The sequence below is a fragment of the Lycorma delicatula genome, chromosome 2 (assembly GCF_047948215.1).
Source record: "Lycorma delicatula isolate Av1 chromosome 2, ASM4794821v1, whole genome shotgun sequence".
In the NCBI taxonomy this organism is placed as follows: domain Eukaryota; kingdom Metazoa; phylum Arthropoda; class Insecta; order Hemiptera; family Fulgoridae; genus Lycorma; species Lycorma delicatula.
In genome coordinates, this window is record NC_134456.1 from 176,491,763 (window position 1) to 176,515,365 (window position 23,603).

Here is a 23,603-nt window from a genome sequence, read left to right on the forward strand (position 1 = left end):
TAAAAACATTGTGGGACTCTTCATGCAGGATTAACCATCAAGAGGCTATTATTTGTTTTTGTGATTAGTAGGGCACACTAAACTTACTCATGGACATCTAATGAATCAGACCAATGCACCCATTTATGTTTGCTGTGACTGCCAACTATACACAACATCCTTGTGAGTTGTCTGTTATGAGGCATTGTATTGGAAATATAAGTTAGAGGCTAAGATTCCGACATTATGACGATAGTATCCAATGTCTTTTTTCGTAAGGCTGTGTGTCTTTATTTAAATATGTAATGTTTTTTAATGTGAAATAGATTTTTACTATTTTGTTTCAGGTGTTCAGTTTCAGAACCACTGTTGTGGATAGATTCTTTATAAAAGGATTAGGAAATTCCTTAAATATATAATGAATAAGTTTGGTGTATGTTGTGTTTGTGTTGTATATAAAATTAGATACTTCTGAATATGCATAAGAAAATACCATCAACTAATTCATAATTTAATTCTAGATAAATTCCTTTATTCTATTAATATAAGAAAATGATTCTGGTTTTAAAAAAGAATAACATGTAAAAAAACTTAAGAATTTAATTATAAAAAAATTTGTGAAGTTTTGAGTATTTTATTCATACATTAATAAAATGCAATCAAACATAAATCACAAAAACAAAGAGATCATTTTAGAATTAATAAAAAATTCTATTAACGAATTAAAAAAAATCACACAAAAATACATATACAGGATTAAAAATTTACAAGTACAAATAATACAAAATATTACAAAAAGAAAACAATGAAAAATAAATATAATTAATGAATTAAATCAAATACAGGTTGCATGGTAAGGATGATTTTGAATAGTTCAATATTAAGAAAAAAATTGACTCAACAGAACTGTAAGAAGTAATTTTATCTTAGTCAATGCAGTTTTGTTATAATGAAGTATTGGTTAGAATTGCTTTGTGAATTTATGGTAGAGCATTTTATAAAAGTGGTGATGTAGCTGCACAATGAGAATTTCATTATCACTTTAAATCTGGTATTATGATATGGTTCCATCAGTCACTCTGTAAAAAATGTGGGATAAAAATGTTGAAGCTACAGGTACAGTGTTAAATAATACCTTTATAATCAACAGGTAGAGGTAGACAGAATATACTCCACGGGTGCAGGGCCCACATAATGAATGAAAAAAGTTTAAAAGAATATAATTTTAGTACATTATCACTTTCAATAAACTGATAAATTAAAAAAGAATGATAAATAGAATCTTAATTAAAAATTAGTACACAGAGGTGACAGTTAAGTGCTATACTCTTTGTGATTGTAATATTAATTTGTTGTTAACATCATGGGTATACTTATATATATAGTCAAACAATATAACTTTTATTTGAGCATGTAAAGGCGGCAATGAAAATAAAATCTATATATTGGGTTTTGAAGGTAATCAAACTTGTCAATGTGATCTGTGATTTATAATAGATTACAAAATATTTATATCTTATTTAAGAGGATGCTCAAAATATTGCAAAATAAGAAATGTACACTACAACAGCAACAATCCAAATGTTTTACTGTAAACATTTACAGTTAATACAAATTATTGATAATAATTTACATTAATATCAATATAACAATCCACTAAAACATTTGTATTCTTACATGAAACTGAAAGACAGAATCAGCAACAATTTTCAGCCTCTCTATTCACCCTGTTATAGGTCTAAATAAAGCTACAGTTTTAAGTAAAAGGAAATTTGCTTTTTTCTTTTTTTTTGGGAAGCCTATTCCAGAAAAAAATCAGAATACATTAATTTCCAATAATTTGTTTTTTTAACAAGAAATAATTTGTGTTTTAGTCCAGATAACATAGTACAAGAAGTACACACACACACACACACACACACACACATCCACAGGCACTAGTAGTATACTTCAATTTATAATTGCTTAATTATTTTTTAAATATTTAATGGGATGTTATTATATTAAATCTGTGAACAGATTATATGCTGCATTGTTGATTTACACTGTAAATGTTTATTTTTATTTAAAAAGAGATGGAGAATCTAATTATTACATGACAATTATGTAAATTTGCTACAAAAATACAATTTGAAATTAAAATTCTGACCATTTACTTATAAAGTGTAATAAATAAATTTTTATTTGAAATCACATTTAACAAGTAAGATTAATTTCAATTTTAAAAAAAAGAAATAGTATCTCTGACAAGAATATTATTCAATAATAAAAATGTGAAGTTTTTATTTAGTTTAAAACACATACTGAAGACAACAATAAAAAATAAATTACCATTAGAAATAGAACAAATGTATTAAAAGGCAGAAGAATAATGTTACTTAAAATATCAACATAACTAAGAGATATGCTGAAACCAGTCAAAAGAAACCAAAAAAATGTATAAAATAAAATAAAATTATTGAAATGTTAATATTTAAAAATTCTTGAAAATTCTATTCTTTGACTCTAGTTGTTATGTATCAAAAAACCAAAAAAAGTATTAAAATGTATAATTCACTAACATAAAACATATAAAATACAAGAAATAAACTGTCAATTTTTTATATTTATGTACATCAAAAATAGATTCTCCACTTTTGTACCAAGTGGGTTGTGTTATACAGTTGAGGCTTTATACAAGTGTAGAAAAAAACTGTAATATAATAATTCTCCACACGTGTTTCAGTTAATTCCCTACGAGTAAATTAATATCTACAGGTATGAGTGTCATACCTTTTAACTTAAAAAGTTCAAGATCAAACTTCATGTTATAGAAAAAAATAAAAATAAATAAATGATTGATAAATAAATCAGCAACTACAGAAAAAAGGTATCAGTTAATATGTTACAATTATTTTAAACTGAAGTAGGATTTTTTTAACAACTAGTACTAATGATGGTATAAAACTTACACTTACAAGATACTACATTTGTGCCAAGTAAAATAGTATTTACATACAATAAACATTTCTTACATTTAACAGAGTCTATTGTGCAGTACATGGTATATACAGTTTTATGTACTAAGAATATTATTTACTGGCTGAATTACTAGCTCAGAGCTCCCATCATAACTCATAGCTCCCATTGTTTTCACAGAAGTGTTTTTCATTTAAAATTATAAATGAAATAACATGTTCATTTATAATTTTATATAATATAAAGCAGCACTTTGAAAAAATTGAAAAAAATAAAAGAAAAAATTTCCATAAAATATCAACACACCTACCTATACACACCATATTTCCTGTGCAGAAGTAAACTTAAACGTAAAAGAAAACTTACTTTTCAATACACAGGAACTCAAATGTTAATATTTCAAAATAAACTATTAATTCAAAGTTCCAGTTCTATGGATAATTAAAATGGAATAATAGTAATTTAGATTATTTTTAATATTATTTACAGATTACTTCATTACACCTGAAAATCATGCAATAATGAATGTCTCTAGAAATATATTCTCTAAATTAAGTCAGTAAAAGGCAACAATTTTTTCTTATAATAGCAAGCTATAAATTTGTGAAGAAACCTTATATTAAATATTGGCTAACTCCTAGAAATATTGATTTTAATGTACAATTAATTCATGATAAAAACATTTTTTGTTACAAAATTATTCTTATAATATTCTGAAAATCATTCCAAATTTTATACACCAATATTGAAAAGCATCTGCAGAAATCAAACACCAGAATCAAGATGAAGTGTTTAATTATAAAAATACCTACATAAAAATTCTGTGAAAAAAACCTAACATTACTAAGGAAATAATTTCCTATGAACATTTTTTCAATAACTATTAAGTACAACAGTCCCTTTATCCAGTAATACAAAGCAAATAATATTATAATCCAAACAATTATAATTAAATGCACTTATGATAAAATGTAGAACACAAAACTCAACTTTCTTAGCTATTTAAAACAGAAAAAATATTACTGTAATGAGTATCGTTAATTAATGTTTGTACTGGGAAGCATAAGTCATTTCTTACTTATTCATTATGAAAGGTGGACTCAGTGAATTTTAAACAGCTTTGGATTAGTACAACTTCAAGGGTTATGAAAAGTATGTACCATAATTAACAACAATTTACCATTACTATGGTAAAGAAATCTCTTTGCAAATAAACCATAAAAAATCCAGTACAGTATCACATTCAAAAAAGTGTACAAGAAAAAAAGAAAAATATATATATTAATGAGAATGTGATGTAAGATCAGTGAGAAGGAAAACAATAGCAGAAAAAATTATTTTATTTTTAATTTTCATAAATAGCAAATTATACTTTAATATTACTATCTAAAGAATAGCTTTTTTTAATCAATATTACTTGACACAATTAACTTATTCAGCAAAATAATACATAATATATATATATATATATATATAAAATAGATTTCCCAGTTCAGCCTAATATAATTTATTTTAAAGAAAGAATTAAAATTTTGGACTAACATTGGCTATTTTGTTAGTTTTGATTTGCTGTCTAAATTTTGACATTCATGACCTTTCAGACATCCAGATTTTGCTATTCTATTTAAAAAATCTCAATGTTTGAAGTTCAATAAAATGATTAGATAAATGATAATTGATCAGATGAAACAATGTTTGAAAATAAAATTATTGCCAACATTATTACAAATACAAAGATTACTAAAGTTAAATAATATAATTATATAATTACACTGTTCTGACTACAGTTCATCATGACGAGAAGATATAGATGAGAAGCGTGAAGGAGGAAATGCCCAAAATGCAGAAGGAAGTCCTTTTACATCTCGTGCTCGTTTAACAAAGGCAGAAAAGGAAGAAATGCAATTACCAATAAAATAATTTGCTCTTCCTAAAATTGCTAAGTCTAGATGCGGACTATTTTCAATATTTCGATGAACACTAATCTGAAAAAAACAAAATAAAATACTAGGGGAAATAAACAAGAAAAAAAAGCTTTATACAATTATTTAATAGTGGCAATAATTGCCGCAGTCATTAATCTCTATTTATTACTTAACTTCTTTATGGAAATTAAAAGTTGTTTATTTATCTGTATATACTTTTTTTAATTTTATTTTAGATGGTAATAAATTTACTATAAAAAATAAAATAAAATATTATATTGAAGTTATTTTTTATGCTATATATAAACAAACTTACCATTTCACCTAAAAAAAAATAACTCTAAAATGACAATAAAAATCAATGGTAAATAAACTCCATCAAGTCAGCTGAAAAATCCATGGTGGTATTATCCACAAAATCCTACTGTAATTGTATTGTGAATGAGATATTCAAGTTTTTACAACATGAAATATTCATGTCAAGTTAGCCTGGATTTAGATGAATTACACTTCTCGCACAAAACTGGTCTTTTATTACCCAATCATATATTTTTAATACTACTGTTTCTAGATTTATCGAATAGGATAATACAATGCATTTGAAAAGTTGCTGTGAACTGTAATTATGGTAGTGTAATGATAAAACTTTCTTATTACTTTAAATTTCTATTTCATTATTTTATAGAAACGGATATTACAATAAATGAAATAGTGTATAAGGTGCTGAAAATGACTTCTCCAACATCAATACAAAACTGTACATATTTTAATTTGTTTTCAAACACTTTAACTTGCTGTACTGGAATGTATCTTACATATGCCATTATTGCAGTTTAGTTCATCAATTGTGTGTAGTTTGTTGCAATGCACTGCTTGTTCCACTGCCCCCCACAGAAAGTAATCAGGGGTAGTCAAATGTGATCGTGCAGTCCACAAATCCCTCTAAATGATTTATTCAGCAGACATTTTGTAAAAAAGGCACTGACTGATTAGCTGTTGTGCTGTGGTGCCATCTTGTTGGAACCAACCATTAATTTCCACTTTTGTTAACTGGCTAATGAAGTATGTTAAAACAGCACAATAACGATCATTATTAACTGTATTTTCAAAACAAATTGGACCCACAATGTTCGTTCTACTCACACCAACCCAAACTCCAATTATGCTTCGTGTAAAAATTGTTCGTATAATTCATGGGGGTTAGTTGTCAACCACAGTCGTGTATTTTGTGAATTAATATACTCTCCCAGGTGAAATCAAGTTTCATCTGTAAAAAACCTAACGTTGAGGATACTTAAGGAATTTTGGTCAATAAAACATTTAAACCAATGACAATTTAATCTTTCAGCACGACTTGTAGGTTTCAGTTCTTAAACACATTACTTTGTAAGGGAAAAGTTTCAGTTCTTTTTTTACAGCTTTATGTGCAGTAGAAAGTCTGATATCTTGCTGCTATGCTAACTTACACATTGTCTTTGCTGGACTTTTGGTCATATCCTCCAAAATATCACACAACTTCTGTTCGTTTAGTTTAGGTAGTCTTCCACTTTGATCAGTAACTTCAACAGAGCCTGTTGCCTGAAATATTTTGATAAGAGTTCAAACTGTATCGCAGTGAAGAATAGTATTATTTGAAAAGTTTCTAGAAAAATTGTGCTTCATTAAACCAGTATACATGTCACTTTCACGAATGATGTGTTCAGAGAAAAATATATTCCTCTATTGTAAGAACCATTATGTTTCTAGCAACTATTGATTCCGATAAGTGAAACAACATGAAGCACATTCAATCACAATTCAACAACTGATGTCGTGGTTTATTCCTGAGCAATACCCAATGAACCCATAGGGCAACCAACCTAATGTTGAAAGAAAGAAATGCACCACATATTTCTAAAGCATACTGCAAAGCTACATTCCAAATGCGCTGTACAATCATGATAAAGAACAATATTATCTATTTCATAAAAGTATTTAATCAGAATAACTTTGCACTGAGACAGTTGGAAGTACCCAACAAGATAAATATAAAAGTGAGGTTTCCCACAATATATTTGCTGTACTACATTGTTTTGAATTATAGCAAATACAAGCATTACAGAACTATAATATTTAACATGATATGTTACAATGAAATATACTCAGTGAGCCAAATAAGTAACGAGACAACTAGCATTACATCGAAACTTAGGAACTTTATTTTAATTTTGCAGTTACATGGATTCAAAATAATCTCCTTGCACCTCCACACAACGTTTACATCAATCACACAAGTTGTTGAAAGAACGCTGGAAATCCTCTCCTTCAGTCTGTCGGTCACAGCACGTTGGATGTTCTCAATCAATGTCACTGAAACATTCTCCTTATATAGCACATTTAATTTCCAGAAATAGAAAAAAGTCTGCAGGTGCCAAATCAAGCGAATAGGATGGGTGTTCAAGCACACAGATCAGTTGTGATGCTAAAACTGTTTCATGGGTAGTGTGTAGTGAGCTGTTGCAATGTCATGCAGAAAACCCCAACTCTTGCTTTGGAACAGATACGTTCTGACACGACTCATGCGAGCAAAGAGACGTTGCACGACTCCTAAGTAGTACTGTCTGGTCACTGCTGTGCCTTCAGGGAGAAATTCACGATGGATTGCTCCAGAAGCATTGGTAAAACAATCACCATTGCCTTGATGTGTGATTTCTGCAACCTGAGTTTCTTCTGTCTTGGGGACGATGTTTCATGCCATTCCATACTCTGATGTTTTGTCTCTGGGTCGAACTTAAAACACCTTTGTAAACTTCTGATTTTGTTTTTCCTAATTTACAGTAAAATTTTATCACAGTTCTTTGATCCATGATGCTACGTTTGACTGCCACTACTTGCACAACATTATGTTCATGGCTGCTGTGCATGCACTGGCTGAGTCATCAACATGATCATGTTCAGCAAAATCTAGTGGGTGAAATGGTTACCATTTGGTGCGTTTCTTTAAAGTGTTCCTGGAAAAAAATTTAGTCTCATTACTTATTTGGCACACTGTGTATAATTATTTCAAACCAACACTTATTTTTACTTAACTATAATATATTTGTTAACATATATTCTATGTAAAGTATAAGAGACCTAATTTAAGCAGGTATGGAATCAGGAAACTTTTTGTTTGATTAATGAAAATAAAACATGATTTTTAAACTGCAGTTACCTCCATTCTTTCAAAAGCAGATTTTAAATCACCGATCATATGATTATTATCAGATGCAACAAATATTGATTTGATATCTTTTAATCCACGTATTACTCTTTTCATTTGCTTAATAATAAGATCTCTATTTGGAAGGCACATTTCACGGGTAGCAGGGCCATATTCATTACGATAGCCAAGGCACTGTGGTGCAGCAAACAAATTAGGACTATGTTCTATATGTTCACAAGCTCGTACCTGAACAAAAACTAATTTATATTAATTAAAAATTTTATTTCTTGTAAATATATATATATATAAAAGATTAATTACAATATAAAATAGACAGCTTCTTTAACAAAAATATGAGTTCAGAAACCAATTATTGATTTTACATACGTTACATAACACTGACATGATATTTATGGACAACTAAATACTGGAATTGCAATTCTCATTGTGGATATAGTCCAATGCACGGAATACAAAGATATTCCTAAGTGTTGAAACAGATATCAGTTAAACTGCAAACACATTTCAGGAAGAGACAAAGACCACAAAGAACTAAGGTGTTCCTGAATACATGAGATTATTATTATTAATACACAGGTCCTTTTTATCTCTTTCAACTGCTTTAGACTATAACCTTGTTTATGTGAAATTCACTTGAACCAAACATATGTAGACAAAAATTACACAAAAAATTAAAGCATAATGTACTACTATAATTTCAAATAAACATTAAGGAATCACAGTTGTAAATACTATTTTTTTCCTTCAGATGCATTATGTACTGTATTGATTCTTCTATACAAAAAATAAGATAAAAGGTAAGTTTAATTATAAAAGTTATTTTTCACTTAATCTTTCAAGCAGTTAAACAATAACAATATTCATTATGTTCATTCACGTTATTAACGTAAAATAAATCAATACTTTCATATGCAGTCAATGTTGTTTCTCATTAATTTATTCCTTTACAAGCTAAATTACATGTTGGTCTGGATATTATTGTTTCTCATCTATTAAATGTAAGGCAACTCTTAGTCAAAATTCCCCCCTAAAAAAATTATATGGAAATACTTAAAAATGTTATTTACTTTAATTCTTGTCCCTCTGAGATATTATGCTAAAATAAATCCCTAGTGAGTAGATAAAAAAAAAAGTGTGCACGATGAAAATATTCTTGTTATAAATCTCTATAAACATTTGAGATGTTTGTTAAATTCTATCTAAATTTAATGAGTTTAAATTTTGACCATTTTAGATTTTTCTATAACTTATCCTCAGACAGAAAATCATTACAATAATGTCAATGGGGAATTTCCTAGATCAAAATGAAAAAAGAAAAATTAAAAAAAACTTGCTTTAAATTCATTCTTAGAGAAAAACTGTGTACATAGTATACTATTATATATATTTAGTATGCAGATAGTACCTTCAATGAAACATTATGTCATCTGCCATTCAATGAAAGAGTAAGAAATAGAATTCCCTATCAAATTTCTGATATTTACAGTATAAACTGCCCAGATTTAATAAGTAGCAAATCAAAATTAAACTCACGCTACCTTCTAAATTTTACTAATGATCTTTAACAGATTACATGTAAGACAGTGATTAAAAATATCACAATGTAAAAGAGAGGTTATAAAATGTAACACTTTATCCACTTTGAATTTTCTTGAGAAAAAATACTTAAATCTTTCTCAAAATAAACTAAAGATTTTTTTCCCAAATAATTATTGAAAAGTCTTGACTCACTAAAATATATCTTCAATATAGATAAAAAAAGTTATTTTTATTTTATATTAATGTTCTTTTTAAAGCAACAAATTATGTTTTATAAAAACAGTGAATAATAACATTTTTATACAATTTCAGATACCAAGATATGCCCTTACTTTAAATGTAACTGCTCAAACAATAAGAATTTATGTAAATTTATACCTAAAATCATCCTCAAAATTCAACAAAAACAGTTGTAAATTAATTATTCACATTGGCCCAGTAATTACTGAGTTTTAAGCAAATATAGATACAAACAAACACGGAAACATTCTGGTAAAAATTACCAACAATCAAGTAAACTTGGGTTGTTACAAATTCTGTTAAAGATCTATTATGGTCTAGCCTCACTACCAGGTAATTAAGCTTAAACCATTCATTATTTATTACTTTTAAAAACCTATTCAACATTTTTTTTTAACTTAACAAAACAAATCCATGAGTAGGATCTTAAAAGTAAAAAATTGGTTCAAAAAGTAATAGCGCAGCACTTTTTTGAAGCCTCCTAATATCTTTTAATAACCTCTTGGCAAGTGTTTTATTATATAATAAATCAATGTCTTACAAAATAGTAATTTATGGATTTTAACAATCAGGGATTCTGGATCTATGAAAGAATGCTTCACATAAAGGTGCAGTTAGAGACAACAATGAGGTCAATTCATTGCTATTTGTGTGTTCCATATCTATCACCTAAAACTAATTCTCCTTTATTTGATATTATAATGGAAACATAAACTTCGCTTCATACCCAATCAATTCCATTTCTTAAGTGGATGCCAACATAACCTCCTCTTGGCAATGTTCCTTTAACATATTGTTCAACTTTGTTGCTGATACTTTCATTCCATACCAAGTAGCGCTGTAAGTCCCTATTTTCTGACTGAACTGGAAAGCTTCCTGGAGCTCCAGCAAATGCTAACACTGCAATAATAAAGAATATAGAAAACAATTACAAGAATATTAAATTACATTATAATCCAGTTGTCAAAAATGCCAACTTAATTATAATACCGGCCTAACAAATTATTACAACTAGTACATTATTTTGTAGCCTTTAGAACTAGTGCTTTATATAAATAATAAAATATATTAATGTTACAAATATAAACTTGTATAAATTATTGCAATAATCTGTATAAAAAAATTTGTGTGTTGTAATCTGTTTTATTATAAACCAGTTAGTTGTATTTCATGCTTGTACATAATCACTTAATGTAAATATGTAGTGATATATTGTAAATAAATGCTTAACTGCCAAATGAGCTTCAATGCTTTTGTGCTGGTTTCTTATAAAGGCTCTCAGTAAAAGCAGTCTACTATTCAAATAAAAGAGAATCATCTACATTTTCTGTTATTATTATATAATGAAATAAATAACTTACCTGGCCATTTATCAGAAGGATACTTTTCATTCCATTTTGCATTCATGTCTGAATGATGAACATCATAATGTAAAGGCCCGTAAAATTCTGAGCCAACAAAATCAATATTGAATGTATCCCAAAATGGTCCGAATGGATTTCCTTCTTTAGCATTACATTGATTATTACTACCTCTTGCAGTATAACAGAATGCTAGAATACACATGAAATCATACTTCACTATCAAAATAAAATTTAAATATATTAACAGATAATAAAAATCTTATACTTTGGATAATTCAAAATCAATTTTGTATAAAACATAAAATGTTAACAAAATTCATTGAATAAATGAAACCTCAACTCTTGATGATTCTTTGCCCCATAATTTGGGGTAAAAAACTTAGCTCTTATGAATTCTTTTTTTTATAGTAAAGTCAACTGTTATCATGATTAGCCAAAAATAAATGCTATTAATAAATATGGAGACTATTTTTAGGCAATTTCAGTATTAACTGAGAATTTTATGTGTTGTGAAACAATTTTTCATTAACAGTTAAATTTAAGTCTTATATATCCATTCAAATCCAACTGACTTTTTATGTGCACTTTTGATGATGTAGCAATGAAATAACTAATCTGTTGATGGGGTTAGCACTTACATCACTGACACTATGAAAATTAACAACTCTGTTACATATGTTTCTTGATGTAAAATTCTCAATGTAATTATAATATTAACATTTTCTTTACAATTTTAACCATATACAGGTATATATTAATCACACAGGTCAACCATAAAGTTGGGAACTGAAAAGGGAGTAGGGGTTCAATATAGTATTTTATATGCTGAATCTGAATATGTATTCTGGAATAACCCATCACGTAACATTCTTAAGTTACAGCCTCTTAAATTTATTTGATCCATCATTCATGGAACAAACAATACAAATAAGTTAGTAAGTCTGTATATTTAGTTATTAACATCTGATATATATTGTGATACATGCTGCAGACTTATATATATATATATAAATTTTTTTTGCTTGATGATATTGCCACATTAGCTTGGAGCCTGTGCGTGGAATATGGAAATGTAGCGTATGAAAAATGCCATGCCTGACCAGGATTTGAGCCCTGCACTCTGGATGAAAGGTTGAGATGCTACCACTTGCACCACAATACATAACTGTCGAATGATGTCATTTCATGTCAGGTGAGTCAAGTAATGAGTAATCCAACATGAAAAAATTTTCTTCAGTATGAGTTCAGCTCCTTGTATGACTTGTTGTGTTATTTAGTTGTGGTAATGGTTTTATCATACACACATTACAAAGATTGTTTCATAAATGATGCCATAAGTTTAGTGAAAGATTTTTACGATAGAACAACTTTTGGTATTATTTTATTGAACATCAAAATTTGTTAAGTTGCGTGTGTGTGTGTTTCATGATGTGTTTTATTGCACTACATGGTAAAACAATTTTATGAAGCATTTAAGTGATTAAACATTTATAAATTAAAACTTAATTATTTTTATAATTAAATATTCCCGTAATATTTCAGTTTACTTTCATTCATTAAAACATTTTGAATTTTACAATGAATAAAAACTGGGCTTGTAAAAATTCCCCAAATATTTTTTGTTACATTTGCAGAGAACTCATCAAGAAAAGTCAACGAAAACCAGTACTGAATCTGCTGAAAACTGCTTACAAACATTATTTTGACTGTCCCTTGGGAGACAAAGATAAATTCTGGCTCCATATGAAACAGGCATCAAGTGCTACATTAAACTAATCCAATGATTAAAAGGAAAAAAGAGCATTTGCCTTTAGGCATACCTATGATTTGGCGAGAGCCTACTAACCATTATGATGACTGCTATTTTTGCTTAAGAAATGTTAATGGCATAAAAGCAGTATTGCATACCCAAATGTTTGTTCAGTTATGAGACCAGTACTTAATGCTGTTGATTTACCGATTCCAATTCCTCCCAACTTCTTGGAAAGAAATTTCAGATTTCCCAGAATGCTCAACTGATGAATACTCAACCTTAATAGATATCAATTACATTCCAAAAGAATCAAATAAAGAACTTCATCTCATAACACAAGCAGAACTGAGCAAACTAATTCATGACTTGTATTTGTCAAAACAATATGCAAAACTCCTAACGTTCATGTCTTAAAGAATGGAATTTATTAAACAAGAATACTAAAATTTCAATATATAGAAATTGAAACAAAAATTAACTGAAATACTTCAGAAGAGATGGTTTAATATGTTCCTGTCATGATGTTAGGGGGCTAACGTCTGAACTGGACATTGAATATGTAATTGTTCATGATTGGCATTTATTTATACATTCATAAAAAGAAGCTAAGGACAGTGTTGTTGCATAACTTCAATAAGTTTTCTTCTATACCAGTAGCACAAGTAATAGGAGTGAAAGAAGCATATGAAAGTATGTCAAACAGTTTAACTATTAAGTATGATGAACACTCATGGTGAATCATTGCTGACCTGAAAGTGATAGGGCTTCTTTTCGGTCTCCAGAATGGCTTTACAAAATATATGTTACTTGTGTTTGTGGGATAGTTAGGCTTCAGATAAACACTATGCAGTTAAAGACTGACCAAAAAGAAATCAGTTTACCCCAGGAAATGAAAATGTTGTCAATATTCCTCTTGTCAAAGCAGATCGAATTATTTTACCCTCTCTACACTTAAAACTAGGCCTGATGAAGAATTTTGTAAAAGCATTAGATAAAGATGGAGACGGCTTTAAATATTTAGCTAAGGTTTTTTCGCAATTAAGTAAAGCCAAATTAAAAGAGGGAATATTCATTGGAGCACAAATAAGAAAATTAATTTGTGAAAATATATTTGACAGTAAACTGAATCCTAAAGAACTAGCAGCATGGAAGTCATTCAATGATGTCGTTACTGGTTTTCTTGGAAACAAAAAAGGTGAAAACCATGATCAGCTTATAAATGAACTCTGTAAACTACACAAATTTAGGCTGCAGAATGTCAATGAAAATTCATTTTTTACAATCTCATTTGGACTTTTCCCCCAGTGACATCAGTGATGAACAAGGAGAAAAGTTCCACCAAGATTGGTGGAAAGGATCCACCAAGAAAGGTATTGCAGATGGAACAATGTTATCAAGGCAGATGGGATCAATCTATGATGAATAACTATTGCTGGATATAAAAAGAGAAGCTTCACAGAACACACAAAGGAAAATAAGAAAAAAGAAATTAAGAAAAAATGTAAATGTCTGCGAAATAAAGATAGGGATTTTAATTGTAATTATTATTATTTCTGTATTCTATTATATAAGAAGGGTCTCAATATTTTAAAGGGTCACAATTAAAAATCTGAGGGTGATGAAGAAAAACTGATTTAATTTTAAGATTCCGCATAAAAAATACATTCTAATTCACAAACTTATCTCAGTTCCAAATTATTTTTTTTATGACCTGTGTTATTTTTAAAATGTATATTGCTTTTAATTAAATTCAGAGATGGAAATATGGCAAAAGTATTTAGTATTCTAGAATTGAATTTTTCAATGCATGTCTAAATATTCATCTACTTTATTTGTGTAAAGAGACAGTTGCCCAGGACAGGGCAACTGTAAAGGACAGCTAAAGCTCTTACATAGCACATATGATCCACTGGATCATACATGGAAACCAACACTGTAGGCTTGTGTCTGTGACCACGCAGACACAAGCCTAAACTGTTACGTGTTACGAACTGCAGGCCGTGTTGTTAGATATAACAGTCCTTTTCAGGACTTGCCAACAAGAAATCTTGGACCTTCAGTCCGAATTTGCCACATAAATATGGAAAGCATAAGTTAGATCTAAGGGCCAGTGTTTATTGAATCTACTGAAGAACGACAATATTGACCTGGTTGCAATCCAGGAAACACATTGTAACACTGAGGAACAATTGCAGAAAAGAGGCAAAATACCTGGACACCTCCACGGACAATGAAATTCATAATGTTGTAGTTAAAATCAGAAGTATAACAGTGTCCAATGTCTATAAACCACCAGCTGTATCATGGCCAACGTCAGTAATCCAAATACAACCTCATCCTGTGGTCTACTTGGGCGATTTTAATAGCCACCATGAGCAATGGAAATATAAAGATTGTGATGCAAACGGTGAGGCTCTGGTGAGATGGGCTGGGGATGAGAATCTTAGTCTTGTCTTTGATGCTAAAGACCGATTTACTTTTAAATCAACTGAAAAGTTCTCTCCGACTTTCCCCACATCCAGCACCGTCATTATTACAGAGGCAGGTAGCCAAATTTCTCTCGTGACCTCTGTGCCACGCCCTAGATGGAACTTGAAAAAGACTAATTGGGAAAATTTTTCTAGGGATCTGAATAAATGCCTAGGCTGGATACCACAAATGAGCAAAAACTATTGCAGATTTATTGGAGCAGTAACAAGTATCGCTAAGAAGTGCAAACCTAAAGGTTTCCCAGGGTGGTCCAAAAATAAAGAAGTTCTCTACTGAAGCTTCCTCAAGACGGGCAATCAAGAGGTGGCAGATGAGCTTCTCCATAGCCTTGATGCTGCAAGACAGCAGAAATGGTGGGAAGCCTGAACTTTCAGACTTCGAGTTGTCATGCATGGACTCTGCTAAGAAAATTAAACGGATCTCCTATTCAGAGACCAAAAGCAGGTGTCTCCCCAAACACTGTGGCATCCAACATAGTGGCAACATCCAGAGCACAAAGAGACAGGGCACACACAATTGAGATAAAACATGAGCTAAAAACTTGAGGAAGAAGGCAGGAGAGACTGAGTACGCTTACCCTTTTACACTTGAAGAGATTAAGTCGGCGCTCAAAGATGTTGCTCTAGGGTAAAAATCAGGGTTCGATGGTATCAATCTGGAATTTTTATTAAACTGCAGAAAATACACAAAACTTTGGCTGGCCAGATTTTTCACTGACATAATGCAGACTGGTAGCGTGCCTACAGAGTTCAAGCAATCAAAGGTAGTAGCCATTTTAAAACTAGGGAAATCAGCAAACTTACCTAAGAGCTACAGGCCTATAGCATTGCTATCAGTGACATATAGATTACTAGAAAGGCTTATCTACAACAGAATCTGTCAGAGGATATATGATGTTATACCAATTGCACAAGCAGGCTTTAGGCTAAAATGAAGTTGCACCGACCAGGTTCTCTCACTCACAACGTACATTGAAGCGGGGGTTCCAAAGAAATCTTAAAACCTCTGCTGCATTCGTTGATTTATCAGCCACTTATGACACTGTCTAGAAAGAAGGCATGATTTGTAAGGTCCTCCGTGTAATCTCATGCAAACTAACAGCTCGCCTCCTTAATAACATGTTGAATAACAGAATGTTCCAAGTTATCATGGAATCCGATATAAGCTCACCAAGGAAGCTCAAGACCGGCCTGCCACAAGGCTCAGTACTTGCGCCTCTCCTTTTCAGCCTCTATGTTGCGGAGATGCCAGAGGCAATATCTAAAAAAACATGGCTACGCCGATGACTGGGTGCTAACAATAAAATGTAGATCACAGTTGGAGGAGGTCCTGATAGCTGACCTGGAGAAACTGGGAAGGTACTAGAGATGGCGCCTCCAACCGAATGCTAGTAAAACAGAGGTGTCATGCTTCCATCTGAGTAACAAGTTTGCTAATAGGGAGCTTAAAATTCTATTCGAGAATACATGGCTGTTTCACAATAAGACACCAAAATACCTACGCGTGACACTTGATAGAACGCTTTCATTTAAGGAGCACCTACTGAAAACTGCAGGGAAATTGAGAGCGAGGAACAAAATTAAACATAAGCTCTGTGGAACAGTGGGGAGCATCGGTTTCTACTTAGCGCACATCGGCTCTGAACCTGGTCTTCTCGGCTGCTGAATATTGTGCGCCAGAGTGGCTTAACAGCCCTTATGTTCATAGAATTGGTGCTCAACTTAATAACACTATGAGAATGATTGCTGGGGTTATCAGGTCTACTCCTGTGGAATGGCTCCTGGTATTGAGCAACATACCACCCCCAAACCTGTACCGTATGAATGCTCTTGTAAGAGAGTACAAGAAGATTATGGACAATCAAAACCTACCAATACATGAGGAAATTGAGGATGCCGATCGTGGTCGCCTTTGATCTAGAAAGCCACCTATCAAAACAGCAATTGCTGCCACAGAGGATGATTTAACCTAACTGATGCCTGGCGTCAAGAATGGGCCACATAGCAGAATAACCAAATCCCATGTATTACTCAAAGGCCGCCGGGTTTTGACTTACCACGTAAGACATGGTCAACGCTAAACAGAATATGGTCTCAGCATGGTAGGTGTGCCTATTTCCTGTATAATGGGGTAAAACACCGACGCCCCTTTGTGAGTGTGGTGAAAATCAAACTGTTAGACACATCACAGAAGTTTGCCCTAGGACAGCTTATGAAGGGAATCCTGAAGATTTCCTGATGGCAACTCCAGAATCAGTAGCATATATTAGTTTGTTAAATGTTTTTTTGTAATTTTGACTGTAATTGCCATACGCTAAATAAATACATGGAAACCAAATGTTGTTTTGATGTCTGCTAAGTTATACGTGATGCTCATTTAGAAACATTAACGCAAGTAATAAAACTTATTTTCTGAGTATTTTTGAAAAAAAAAACTTTCTACTTCCATCAAATAAGTTACCAAAATAGAAAATGTTATCCTTTTCTGAAATCCTGTAACTGGATAAAATCTGCTGCTTTTAAATAACTGTAAATAAAAAGTAAAAAAATTATAGAAGCATAACAATGGTAAAGACTTTTTTTCTTTTATTAACATTAACTTACACATCAGCAAATACACATGCTCTTTAATGAAGAAATAAAAATAAAAACTGTAATCCTATAAGGAAAAGGACTAAAAATAAATCTAACAATACTAATAAGTTACCAAATAATGATTTACTAGAATACTACACTGATCTAGTTTGGTATAAATTCCCAAAAAATAACTTGAAAAATATTTATAAGCATGAACATGACAATGAAACTTAAATTAGCAGAATCTAATGCTACTTTTATATAATGGATTACTTCCTTATTATGTAAATTGTCAGTTTCATTTTGTAGTACCAAGAAATATTTTTTGGACTGTACATTCTACAAGAGAACGATTATTTAAAATAAATTTCAATTTCTAGCAGTTTGTTAATTTCATAATAATTAGATCACATTGTTATAATAAATACCATATCAGTAAAATCATGAATATAACTAAATAAAATTATAATATATCATACATATATAACTAAAGAAAAAAATTACAAGATAAGTACATAACACTTAATGAATATTTAAATTAACTAAGCTTCTGAAAATATCAGTACGTGATTAAAAAAAAAGAAGTAAAATAAGGTTAAATTGTTCATGCATATTAATAATATAATTAATTTATTAACTAAAGCCATTTAAAAAATCTGATGTGGACACCACATGACTTCCTTGTATGCCTATTATACATATATTTTTTATTTCTTTTTTCATATTCTTTTTGTTATTATTATTGAATATTATTTATTGAAAAAATTTGTATACAATCACAGGTTAACAATTACTAATAAATCAATATATTTAAATTAAAAAACAACAGTTAAAAAAAAAAAGAAGGAATGAAGTCTGATTCTCGCTGATGTGCCTTCCTCTCTTATAAGATCAAAATATTTCATGAATTAAATGGGTTACAGCTCTGGATGTAATGAAAATAAGTACTATTTATGATATATCGTTGAAAAGCTCAATGAAGGATTATCACTATAGTAAACAAAAAGTCCAAAATCCAAATTTTTTGGATTTTTTTGGACATCTTTGGTCCAGTCAATTGCAATCAAAAGAGAAGGTGCACAACTAGATGTTACAACAGTCCTAAACCCTAAATTTCAACATTCTACAGCTAATCGTTTTTGAGTTATGTGAGATATGTAAATACAGACATCACGCCAAAACTAGTCAAAATAGATTCAGGGATAGTCAAAATGGATATTTCCATTGAAATCTTAAAACAGAAATTTTTCACTATTACAAAAATATTCAATGGGAATAGCCAAGGAAAATTATTTCAACTATGGAGTATAGTTTTTTGTACAATATAATATACATATATAACACATTATAAATCCTGGTCTAAAATCTTTTTTTTAAGAAAGTTTGGACATAGTTTAAAAAAAGATAATCTGAAATTTAAAACTTAACTTACATATTCTTTTCTCTGGTGGCCAAACAGTTGGAGCAAGATCTTTCATAAATTCTTCCATTGTAATAATATTATGGAACTTTTTGAGTGGTCCCACTTGAAAGTAGGAATCAAAAGGAACTTGTATCTAAAAAAAAAAAAATCTTTTCATTTTGTAAAATCAAACTAATTTATTTTATCAACATAAAATAAAATAAAATAAATGAATAAAAAAGAACAAAAATATGAACATATCAAATAACTTTCATATAAATAACAGTCCTTTTTTTGTTTTTACTTTGATAAATTAATTTAGGAATGAAATGTTTTGTCATGTAAGCTGGTTTTTCTATCACCAAGTCCACTAAAAACATTATGAATAATATTACATGTAATGGAACCATTAATATTATTTATTTAAAACCACTATTTTTTTTTTAAATCAGTCTACTGTTATATATTAGAAACACAAGTAATAACTTCTGAAAAATGTAGTTTAAATCTGGTTCAAAATTTCCCAAACAAATTTGAATACGAGAATATACCTCACACGTACTCAAGAAAATACAAAACATATACACCAAGAAAACTGTTCAACTAAAAAAAATATAAACAAATATGTACATTTCACTTTCACACAGTCATCAAATGAAAGATTATAAGAAATCAACATCTTGTAAATTTTGTAAATCAACATCAACATCTTGGATCTCAAAAATTATTTCTTATCAGAAGTTGATAAGATGTACTAAATAAATGTTCAGTCAGGTACCACCTGAAATGAAAAATGTCAGTTTAAAATTTTTCTTTTCATATTCGATTAAACTTTTATTTTTGTTTACTCTTCTCCTCTTTGTTTTTTAAATTTTGCAAATTAATAAACTATAACACATTAAATGATTACACATACCAATTTTTCTCCTGTACTATACAATATAAAAAATATCAAAAATTAACAAAATAAATTAATACAGATAGATTATTACTACATATTATCCATACTGCTTTTTGTTGAGTATTTTTTCCCCTTTTCACAAGCATGATTAGTATTCACGCCTTAATTAGGTAAAAATATACATGTTTTAAAATATTTTAGGATCAAAAGAAAAAAGATATATTTTTTTTATATTTCATGAAAAAGAATGTGATCCTTTCTTCAGTGACTAATTAGAAATATAACTAATACAAGAAAAGACAATATTATTATTAAAAGATAAAAATTACATTCTTACTATATTTCAAAATATTTTTTAATCAATTAAAATGTATATTTTCACCTTATGAAGTAGTACACTATTACAGCAAATTAATGATAAAAGAAAGATTCTAGAAAAAAATAGTGAATGTAAATAAAACTAATAATGTATTAATATTTTTGTTCAAAATTTATTAACAAAAAAATTAACCCATAACTGCCAAACATAAAAATAAGCAGGAGAAAAATATTTTATTTTATAAAAAATTACATTTTTAAAACTATACATATTTAAATAATAATAATAATAATAAAAAAAAAATATTAAAGTTGGCAGAAAAATAAAAGGTTTGCTTACTTAACTCAGCACCAAAAAGCATTCAAAATATGTGTTTAAATAAAATAATAAATGTAGTTTCCATTATTATGGTTTTAAACAAATAAATTAATGCTATTTCCAATTTTTTATGTGATATTTCTGAAAACATTTTGAAAAGTATGCTTTTTGCAAAGCCTACTTCTTTGCAGTTAAATCTATACATGTGTTTGCTTTTTTGAATAATCAGTTATAATTATGTGATAAGCAAAGTCAAATGAGCCCCTAAGTTATTTTTTTTTCACCAGAAAAATTCCCTTTCCACATACAAATAAACGTTTGCTATAATGAACATTAGTCCATAGACCAAATGTGTGTAAACAGAATTTTTTTCTAGTATCAGTATTCAACAACAATTAAAAAAATAAATAACCTTTACATGTTTTTTACTAATATCAACTCTTAAATAAATAAACTGATGATGACGATGATAGTGGTGGTGATGATGGTGATAACAGATTTATCATTTCATAATGTATATATTTTTGTTGATAGAACTGGTAATGGCCACATAAAATATATCATTTGTTAAATTTCAATAAATCTACAAACTCAAAATAAAACATTTACAATATATTTTAATATCATAAAAACAATTAAAATACAAACAGTTAAGAAGTTGTAAATTTTAAAAAAGAGTAAAATTTAATGATAAAGTCTATCCTTTTAGTCATTCATTGGTTTACAATGAGTATACCAAATAGTAAATTTGGTTTACTGGTTATAAACCAATGTGTTATGCCTAATACACTCAAATTTAAAAAAAAAGGTTTTTAAAAACTATGATGAATGTTTGAATCATCCTGAAAAAAGTTATTTTTCTGTTAACTTTTGAAATATTAGCATATTATTAAAGTTATCATTAACTACATTCCATAAAAAATACTTACAGATTTTGGTTGACCGTAGCGATACTCAACCCATGGTGGAAGAATTAATGTTCTGTTTATTCCTTTAGAAAATGCTAAGGCTCCAAGGAAATGATCAGCTTGATTTCCAAACCTTCCTGTAAACAATTTTCTTTTCTTTTCTTGTTTTAAAATAAAGCTGACTTAGAATTACTAATATTTACTAATTAACTCACATTTATGATTAGTTCTGATGCGATTCACTAATATTAATCTGACAAATAGTTGTTGCATCGGATAATTTTTGATTTCTAATCATTTTAAGTCACTTTTGATTTTTATTAAACTTGGTTTATAACAAGTACCAATCTTATAATAATGAAAACTACTTGTTTTAGATTTAAAAAAAAAAAATTGTTGCTGACAATTGAATAATTTTATTCACTGTTACATAAAAACAGTCTTTTTTTATCGATCACTACCATTCTTATTTTAACTACTAAAGAAGTCAGAAAGAGTTCAATGCAGAGTAAAGAGGTAACTTTTTTTTGGTATACAATGAATCTATTTTGTTGTAAGGTAAAGTTGGCATTTAATGATCAAAACAATATTACAATTAGTTTTTTTGAATACTGGACTTTAAATAAATAATGAAGGATTTGAATAACAGGTGAAGTTTCGCCTGAAAGTTTTACATAAACCTGAAATTCATAGAATACTTGTTTTTAAACCATCCTGCAATTCAAAGGAGTCATTAAGCCAAATAATAAATTAGTAAACAATAAACAATTATCTTTAAAAAGCAGATTTTTAAATTTATCCAAGCATAAATTAATAATATATGTGTTTGACTGTTTAAAAAAACTGTTCTATTTGCATAAAGCAGGCAAAATTAGAGTAAAGAAAAGTAGTTTAGTCAATAATGACAATATTTTACTCATGAAAAAAATTGCCATATGTACACCATAACTGTTTTTACCTATTATTGAGTTGGAAAAATTATCTAATTTTCTGCAAAACGTTTTTTAATATTAAGCGGCTTCACTACAGTATAAATTACAATTTAGTATGTAATTTTCATCCACCTTCAAGCCAGTACCAAAAACTCAATTACATTTGAATACAATATATTTACATATGAATATAATTTACTCAAAATAATGGATAACTATGGGGATTATTCTTTACTCAAAATTCTAATTAGTGTATATTAAAGGCATAAATAATATGAATGACCAAAACAAATTTCGTTATGAAAAATCAACTTTTTTAACATAAAAAATAATGAACTTTTAAAATATGTTTATAACATTTAGTTTGTAATAATAGTTTTTTATAAAATATTACAGAACCGAGTCTTCAAAAAAATTACTTTAAAAAATGTCAAAGAAAGAATCTAAATCAAATGAACAATTCATAACCAATGATGTCATTATTAAAGAAACTGAATATTTAGCAAAAATAATTATTTACTTACCCATACATGGGCAGTATGCAATGAATCCTTGACCATGAACTTCATTACTAAATGCAGGGAATACGATATAAAACAGAATTAAAAAAAATAATATATCCACATTATTGAGACAATGAAACCTTAACCTATAACACACCATCACTGTACACTTCCCGCCGCAAGTAAACAAAGCGCTTCACGAGCAGACGATTTCTACTACTGAAAGTTAATAATTTCCCTTTTACAAACAATTTATTTTTCTTAAGTTGGTATGCTTCAGCTGCTCCAGTG

The 23,603-nt window shown here is 29.2% G+C and overlaps 1 protein-coding gene across 2 annotated transcripts; it reads right to left on the minus strand.

The window, feature by feature from the left end:
• Window positions 1-543: 543 nt before the first annotated feature.
• On the minus strand, window positions 544-23,599 carry O-fut1 (O-fucosyltransferase 1). 2 transcript variants are annotated; one of them, XM_075356734.1, is made up of 7 exons: window positions 23,334-23,599; window positions 21,899-22,014; window positions 19,462-19,585; window positions 11,208-11,399; window positions 10,574-10,746; window positions 8,056-8,292; window positions 544-4,922 (listed from the first exon to the last, which is right to left on the minus strand). In XM_075356734.1, the coding sequence occupies exons 1-7, from the start codon at window positions 23,470-23,472 to the stop codon at window positions 4,719-4,721; spliced, it is 1,185 nt and encodes a 394-aa protein (XP_075212849.1). In that variant the 5' UTR covers window positions 23,473-23,599; the 3' UTR covers window positions 544-4,718. The 2 variants fall into 2 exon arrangements, with proteins under 2 accessions (XP_075212849.1, XP_075212850.1); XM_075356735.1 differs by having other exon boundaries at window positions 4,750-4,917.
• Between the last annotated feature and the right edge of the window lie 4 nt (window positions 23,600-23,603).